Source organism: Aulostomus chinensis, chromosome 3, assembly GCF_037954235.1.
Source record: "Aulostomus chinensis isolate RoL2024-O1b breed Wild chromosome 3, RoL_Achi_v1.0, whole genome shotgun sequence".
Classification (NCBI taxonomy): Eukaryota; Metazoa; Chordata; class Actinopteri; order Syngnathiformes; family Aulostomidae; genus Aulostomus; species Aulostomus chinensis.
The window spans coordinates 32,354,344-32,362,722 of record NC_141322.1 but is presented as its reverse complement, the minus strand read 5'-3'; the positions used below and the strand labels follow the sequence as shown (position 1 = coordinate 32,362,722).

Genomic DNA, 8,379 nt, shown 5'->3' with positions numbered 1-8,379 from the left:
CATCCGGTGGAAACCAGGACGTTGTAGATACCAGAGTGAAAGCGGTGGAGGGAAAGTTTTTCCCGGAAGATTTCGTCACGGTGGAATTTCCGTGAAGCGGCAGAAAAGCCCCGGAGACGGTCGGCTGCCTTCCAACGAACCCGGCGGGTCAACAACACCGTCACATGAGACAGCCAGCACGTGACCAGCGTCTCATGTCAGAGAAGAACGCAGACCAGTACCACAGACCAGTATGACTGACCAGTACCACAGACCGGTATTTGGGTGCAGTACTGGAGTTGTAGTACTCAGGTCCCGTCCAGCTCCAGAAGTCCAGGGCTCTGTACCGGACTACAAGGTTCCTCTTGTCGACTGCTTGTATGCAGGGGTGGGACCGATCCGTTGACTGTGACATTTTTTCCAGTAAATGGTGACGTCATTTGGGTTGCTGGCGGATGATTGGAGGAGCGCGGCAGCCTGAATATATACAGCGATCGGCGGGGAGGCTCCTGTGAAAAGACCCGCCGTGGAGAGCTGGACAACGGGGGACATTCCTGCGTCTCTGGGATCGCAGCGGGACACGAAGACCTCCGGAAGAGTCTCGGTTATTCAGTACTAAACTTTGTGATCAGCGGGAAGCTCACGGTTGCGCTCGTGGACGGCCATGTTCCGCCTCTGCCTGCTACTGCTGTCCGCCGCCGCCGCCGCGTCCTCGGAGTCGGTAAGTTGGCCCCGAGCACAGCTAGCTTAGCTTAGCGTAGCCTGCTGCTAACCGCTGGCTGGTAGCAGCTAGCTCTGACTTCTGTAGCCGCATGACACAACCGAGCCGGGTTGGTCGCGGATGTAACCCGGGAGGGAGAGCTGGATGTAGCCAGGGAGTGAATGGTGGAGCCCGCGGAGTGAGCGGTGGAGCCCGGGGAGTGAGAGGTGGTGGAGCCCGAAGAGTGAGAGGTGGTGGAGCCCGAAGAGTGAGAGGTGGTGGAGCCCGGAGAGTGAGAGGTGGTGGAGCCCGGAGAGTGTGAAGGGGGGCCCAGGGAAAGAAGTCTCTCGTAGGCCTCCGTGTCCGTGCTGTTCTCCAGCCTGGGGCCCCGGTGGGGGAAGCTTGCTTCCCTCTGAAAGTCACTTTTACCGCCGCGGATGAGTCTCTCAGCCGAACATTTTTGCTCATTGGACGTGAATGACTCCTTTGATCGGTCCGGCGGAAGAAAATCTGCCTCACCTCGGATTGGTGGACGGCAGCTGACGGTAGAGACTCCGGGATGCAGCAAAGACCTCCAGAAGTGTAAAGTTCAGGCTCCCGGGTTAGGCTTGTGTGGTGAGGAGTTGCAGTGGCTTCAGAGTGACAGAATGGGAGTTGTGAGTGGACGGATGTCCCTGCGTGGTTGTCCCCTGGGGCCGTTTGTGAAACCTGAGTGGGACACTAAGAAGGGAGGTTGACCCAGTTCTGACCTGCACTGCATGGCCTGCAGGTCCTGCTGAACCTGACTGACTCTCATGGGTTTCTGACCCACCCAGGTGACATCATAGCTGCTGGTTGTTATCAACACAGGAAACCTCAAATTGAGAGTTCGCCATTTCCAGTCAAGTTATTCACTGAATTAATTCTCAACTTCACATCTTCCAGGGGGTTGAGGTGTGTTTGTTGTCCAGCAGCAGTTGGGCAGTTTTTTTAGCTTCAGCTAATGTTAGCATATGAAGGAGCTACACCAGGGTCACATGACTTCAAGGTGACCACCACTAAGTTTCAGGCTTCTTGTGTTTCCCCTGGTGACCTTTAATGACCTCTGTAGGCTCCTCTAGTCTAGTGTTTACTGGTGGATCTGATGTAGAACTGAACCTCCACCCTCCACCAGTCTGGTGTTTACTGGTGGATCTGATGTAGAACTGAACCTCCACCATCCACCGGTCTGGTGTTTACTGGTGGATCTGATGTAGAACTGAACCTCCAACATCCACCAGTCTGGTGTTTACTGGTGGATCTGATGTAGAACTGAACCTCCACCATTCACCAGTCTGGTGTTTACTGGAGGATCTGATGTACAACTGAACCTCCACGATCCACCGGTCTGGTGTTTACTGGAGGATCTGATGTAGAACTGAACCTCCACCATCCACCGGTCTGGTGTTTACTGGAGGATCTGATGTAGAACTGAACCTCCACCATCCACCGGTCTGGTGTTTACTGGTGGATCTGATGTAGAACTGAACCTCCACCATCCACCGGTCTGGTGTTTACTGGAGGATCTGATGTAGACCTGAACCTGCTGGGAACCACAGACCTGATCTCAGGTCCCTGACCCGTTGTTCTGTGTGTTCTCATTCTTGTGGATGAGTTGATCAGAAGCATTGTGTTGAATGTTGCTCACCTTCTGACCTTCTGAGCACTTCTTTAATTCAGTTTCACTACTTTTGTTAGTTGGTTGTTTAGGTGAAGTCATTAACCAAGCACCCCCCACTCTCACTCACACACCCCCCTAGTGTTCAGTCATTACAGATGGTGATGAGAGGCAGGAAAACAGGAACACAAGTTGTGTTTCAGTGTGACGTACTGGAACATGTCGAGTCTCGTCTGTGGCCGTGATGATGCGTTCATGAACCCAACGTGCAACATTCCTCGGAGCCCTGGAGCCCCTCATCTCCCCACTGTCTTCTTTTAATTCCCCCTCTGGAATGTGACCTTTGGTGACCTTGACTGGCCCTCTCAGGGATTTTGCACACTTGGGGGGTTCTCAATGGGGCCTGGGGCCTTTTCATGAGGGACCCTCTTTCACTCTGATGGCAAGTTACCGTAGCATGGACCCGCCTCCAGCTTTCCCCTCAGTCTTCCCTGCAGTTGTTATGGCGATGCCATATTGATTGTGATCAATGTGCACATCTTCACGCTGGTATGAGACGACCGTATCTGGGGCTCTGCTTGCTGGTTAACAGCCTTAATTCTCATCCTGTCCCTCGCGGGAGAAGCCCGGCTCACTGGAACATTTCCTGGTGTCTGGAATACGACCTCGACCTTCATGACGAGGGTCGTGGTCGTCCATGTATGAATGTTGCCGTGGGAGGAGACATCAGTGCTGTTCTCTCCTCTTTTTATTTTTTAAGGTGGTGAGATCGATTGAAGACCCTTTCTTGTCTCTGACCAGTGAGGTCACCACTGGAATGTGGCGTTTGCATTCTCAGCTAATGGATGACGGCGCTCATGCTACCTGACAATAGAAGGTTTCCTGAGAGCACAGAAAGCCTTCGTGCAGCACTGCAGGCATGATTGGAATGTTTTTATCGCTGGAATTAGTCAGCAGTCTTATCCACAGGGCGCTCCCAGACTCCCAATCTTCCCTTTCTGGGAAGTTTGGGTTCTTTCAAAGTCTGGCTGCTTGCGGCGGTGGCGGCCAGCAGGCGCTGTTATCAGCCGGTTGGAGGACGACAAACAAACCCGACTGAAGTTTTGATTGTCCGTTGACCTCAGCGTTCTTGCTCACCTACAGCCGCTCCCACCACTTTGGATTGGAGATGTGAGAGGGGGAGAGTGCCGCCATCTAACAGGTCGGTGTCGGCAACTGAGCTGGTCAAGCCCATCCTCAGTTTTGTCACGACCGCTGTTATGGCTGTGACACGCTGGTCATCCACTCTGTTTCACATCTTGGTTGTTGAGGCGACTGATGGCAGATACAAAATGGCCATCAAGGACACTGATAACCAGTATTTAGACATGAAAATATTGGTAGTGATGTGTTCAAGGGGTGTTGGAGAACTGCCCATCTCTCAGAAGCCCCAAAGCCAATGGTGGGTTAAAGGATATTTCACATTCAGGGTTTGCTTGCCTCTCGGTTGTCCCTGGCAGGTTCTGATGAGGACCAGAGGTCAGGTGGCACGAGGGCCATGTACCTCCTGAGTGTCTCATTCAGTTGCCAGTTACCAGCGTGTGAGCACTGCTGGACTTGGCGGCAGAGCTGGTCAGTGGTGACGCGTGAGTTACTTGGTCACATGTCGATCCCAGGAGGGAGCTACCGTAGGTCCGTTTGCCGCACTGCTGCTCCCCCTGATGGCGTCTCATCTGTCTCTGCTGTCCCAGCAGGTGAGGGAGACGGAGACGTGGATGCCCATGAAGGTCACGCAGACCGTTGCCATGTCAACCCTCCCAGATGACCTGGAGTTGTCGGGAGACACCCAGAACGGCTCAGACTTTGGCTTCACAGATGACGAAGATGATTACTACATCGATTCGCTGTACGATGACGAGGACGAGCCAGAGGGCGAGGAGTTCTCCGGGTCAGGTGGTGGAGGTGCGTCTTGACAGGAAGTCTTTAAATGACTCAGTTCAACTGAGATGATGATGATGATGATGTTGATGATGATGATGACTCTGTTTGGTTCACAGAAAAAATGGCAGTACCTGGACAGGAGCTCCGGCCATCCGTGAAGGTGAGACCCGCAGAGATCACATGACCTCTCTCACTTCCTCTTAAGCTGATATTTGACCAATTTCACTTTTTCACCTCATTCATGTGACGAGCATACATGTGACCCCGCCCATTTGATCATGGTTGCAGGCACCATTTTGACATTTATTTGTTCTTTGTCCCCTCCTACTGTTTTTGAGGAATAACCACAAAGCCACGCCCTCACAGTTGAGTGACGTATGTCTTCAGCTGGGCGTGGCTTTGTCAGTCATTTTCACACAGGTGTGTCAGCTGATGTGGGGTCACCTACTATTTGGCCTTTGGCCTGACAACACTTGTCTCCTCTGCTGCAGCCTGGCGTCAACGACAACAAGATCCCAGAGGTGCGGCGGCCGGCTCGGCCCACCACCCCCCTGGACGATGTCGTCCACCGTAACAACGACATCCAGCTGGTGAGGAACGGGGCTGAGTCCGTGGAGGAGTACCCGTCCAACGTGCTCATGTCCCACGCCAGCGATGACGGCCTCTTGAAGAAGACAGAGGTCCTCGCAGGTCAGTAGCCAACACGTCAGGCTCGTCGCCATATGCAGTCGATAACAAAATCAAATCCTGCTGTTGACATCAGAGAGCTCCTCCGGTCTGACTGACAGATGGCCTGAATAAGCTAGCAGGAATGCTAAGTTCCTCAGCGTTAGCGGAGGTGAAATGGTCCTGAGCCTGGACGACAGACCGCCGTTCCTGTTATAGTGACCCGCTGGCGCCTTCCGAGGGGGAACGTGGTATTACGAGATGGACGCCGCGAGCTGTTCGCACTTTTAAAGCTGCCCCTTGAAACCGTTTGAAGTGTAACCCCAAAATGGTGGTTGATGTGTTTAGTTTGAACTTCCTCCCGCCGTCCTGCTCTTCCTGAAGTTGTCATCTCACCATTTTCTTCCAGCTCTGATCGCAGCCGGTGCCGTCGGGCTGATGTTTGCCGTCCTCCTCGTCCTCTTCCTCATCTACCGCGTGAAGAAGAAAGACGAGGGCAGCTATGATCTGGGGAAGAAGCCCATTTACAAGAAGGCACCCACTACAGAGATCTACGCATAGACTCAGCCCTCCCTCGCCAATCAGGGCCCCGCCCACCAGTGCCTCAACCCCCTCACTTTTCTTCTTTTGGATGGGAGGATCCCAACACTGACTAACTCCTCCCTCCTAATACAACACTATTGGTGCTCTCTGAGCCAATCAGAGGCTGAAAAGACATTTCTGTATGTTTTAGTCCCTGCACAGGTGGGAGACGCCAGGTAGCAACACTAGCGCCGTTCGCCGCTCGTTATTTATTCTGTCGTCTCATTTCACACTAAAGACTCCTGATGCCCAGAGATTTCAAGAATGATCTTCAATCACCAGCATTTAATAATTATTGAGGAGAATGTTGATGAAGCCCAATAATTCTGAGCTGCTGAGCGCGTGCAGTGATTTAGCGCAACACTCAGGAGTCGTCGTCTGGCGCCGTCTGCGGCTCCACCACCTTCACATACTGTTGAACTGCTTCTGGTTTGCAGATGTTCTCATGTGTCTGCATCCCAACGGCGCCATGCTTCCAATCTGTTGATAATTTATTCTTCTGACTGATAATGAGCTGGAAATATGCAAAAGCATCATTTGGAGCAAGGCACGTTTTTAAAATGACAAACCTTTAATTTTTCTGGTGAAATTCATTTCAATGAGAACAAACTATTAAGATGCTGCTTCATTCAAATCAGCTGACAGGAAAAGGTCCTGCCATTTGTACCTCAGGAGAACACACACACACACACACACTCACACAGAAAACATTCAGCAAATACACACTCACACACACAGAAAACATTCAGCAAATACACACTCAAGGAGACTTTAGAGTTCCTTGATCTCTCGTCATACCTCCAGGGTTTGGTCTCGGCTATTATGGGAGAGTTAAAGTACCGCGTACCTGCCACCCGACACACACACACATTCCTCGTACACACGCGTTTGTACAGGGCGTGTGACATCACGCCTTACAGAAGTGCTCCCCATTGGCTCGTCAATCAAACCTGAAAGTGTTTCGAAGAAAACGTCCTCACAAAGGTGCCAAGCCAGTGTAGACATTCAGAGGAACACATCCACTGTTTTTAATTTCCAGGACCTCAAACTGTTGAAGCGGCCGCTACCTAGCTTAGCACAGCTAGTGGCTCACCACCTGCTAGTGCTGCTAACGTGTTCAGACCAACTGTGAAGCAGATTTGAGTTCATTCACAAAGTCACCCAGAAACCACAAAAAAAACTAGAGGCTGCGTCATCGTCATCATTGTGACTGAACCACTTGGTCAAGTGTGAATTCATGGTTTGTCAGGTCTGTCGCGGGGCAACATGCTAACGTGCTGAAAAACACTGGTTCTCTGATTGGAAATCTGAGCTGAGCGACGTCACAACTTAGAAATTTCACAAAGAAAAGAAAAAAGTGAATTAGCTTTTATCAACTTTATCATTTTAAATCCAAAATTCATGTTGTTGTTCTGAACATAAATCTGAAGACTAAAACCACTGTGATCACACCAACGCCACGTAGCATGATAATCAGCCAGGTAGTGGCTAGCTGCTAAGCTAATGTCATTGAAGCCAAGGCTGACATTCAGCCCGGCGGCGTCCTCTCCGTGTGTGCGCTCATTTATCCGTTGATGTTCCCCTCGTTGATGAGTGGGTTCTGGTACTTCCTGTTGTCCTTGCAGCTCATGGCTCAGTCTTCCTCCATAAGCTACCAGTGGACTTGGGCCGGGTCGATGAGCAGCCTCTGAAGCCACGATGTCCTGAAATCTCTCAAAATGGATCTTGGAAGTCGGTACGACAACAATTATCTACCAAATATTTCAAAGCCAAATCATCACCCTGCTGATTCGACTCCTCGTCTCTTTATTGATCCGTGTACCTGTTCATTAATTTAACGTCTGGTGACGTCATCATTCTGTACGGTTTGTTGTAAAGTTTTCTACTCTAGAGTGACATTTCAGAAGCAAATAGTTTTGAAACGTTTTGTTTTGTAAGAGTTTCTATGATATTGTAGACATTGTTGCTTTTGTATTTATGGTGTTTGTAGAAGGAAGCTTGAGAGGTCGGCGGCCATCTCACTCAGGTGAGCTGAGCCGCCAAGTTGTCAGCAGCAGACCTGGACGCCGCCACACCGAATCTTTAAGCTAAACGAAAACAAATACAGGACAATTGGAGGCTGAAGGCGCATGTTTGAGCAGGACTGACTGGGTGGGTTGGTGGGCGGGGCATCCAGGTCTGCTCAGCTGGTTGACAAGATGATGAATGTTCTGCTGCTTAATGTCACAAACTCCACGTGAATGGAGCCGGAGGGAAGCCGCCAAGTCATCGGCTTCTGCGGGTTCTGATTTCTGATTGAATAAAGGTATTTTTATGCACATGAACGTGTCTGAGTGGCATCTTTGTCTCCTCTCATATTGAAGGCATTTTAAGAGAAATGCCTTTGAATGGGGAGCAACGGCCAACTCGAAAAATGCACTTCCTGTTTTACTGACAGAACGGGCAACTGTCTGTGTTTGGCAGTGATTGACAGTTATTAGCTCATTAGCTAGCACAGCTAACACACTCCTACAAACAGCTGCTCGGTTGATAAAGCGACACTGGAAGTACAGTAGGTCCTCTCGTAGAGCGTCTGGTTCCTGCTCTCCAGGTCAGTGACCCGAATCAGATGTATGGTTCCCAGCAGCTAAAGATATGAGCAGGTTCAGCTCTACATCAGATCCACCAGTAAACACCAGACTGGTGGATGGTGTAGGTTCAGTTGTACATCAGATCCACCAGTAAACACCAGACTGGTGGATGGTGAAGGTTCAGTTGTACATCAGATCCACCAGTAAACACCAGACCGGTGGATGGTGAAGGTTCAGTTGTACATCAGATCCACCAGTAAACACCAGACCGGTGGATGGTGAAGGTTCAGTTCTACATCAGATCCACCAGTAATCACCAGACCGGT

At 50.8% G+C, this 8,379-nt stretch overlaps 1 protein-coding gene across 2 annotated transcripts; it reads left to right on the top strand.

Moving 5' to 3' along the window:
* Window positions 1-29: 29 nt before the first annotated feature.
* Window positions 30-6,179, top strand: sdc4 (syndecan 4). Of its 2 annotated transcripts, none has more exons than XM_086200469.1 (5): window positions 30-700; window positions 4,046-4,256; window positions 4,352-4,395; window positions 4,727-4,925; window positions 5,311-6,179. In XM_086200469.1, the coding sequence occupies exons 1-5, from the start codon at window positions 644-646 to the stop codon at window positions 5,460-5,462; spliced, it is 663 nt and encodes a 220-aa protein (XP_086056595.1). In that variant the 5' UTR covers window positions 30-643; the 3' UTR covers window positions 5,463-6,179. The 2 variants fall into 2 exon arrangements, with proteins under 2 accessions (XP_086056595.1, XP_086056596.1); XM_086200470.1 differs by having other exon boundaries at window positions 31-700; window positions 4,049-4,256.
* The last annotated feature ends 2,200 nt before the right edge of the window (window positions 6,180-8,379 follow it).

Coding starts and splice junctions, on each gene's coding strand:
- sdc4 (XM_086200469.1), top strand. CDS start 644: ATGTTCCGCCTCTGCCTGCTACTGCTGTCCGCCGCCGCCGCCGCGTCC. Junction 4,257..4,351: donor CTCCGGGTCAGGTGGTGGAG/GTGCGTCTTGAC, acceptor TTTGGTTCACAG/AAAAAATGGCAGTACCTGGA. Junction 4,396..4,726: donor AGCTCCGGCCATCCGTGAAG/GTGAGACCCGCA, acceptor CCTCTGCTGCAG/CCTGGCGTCAACGACAACAA.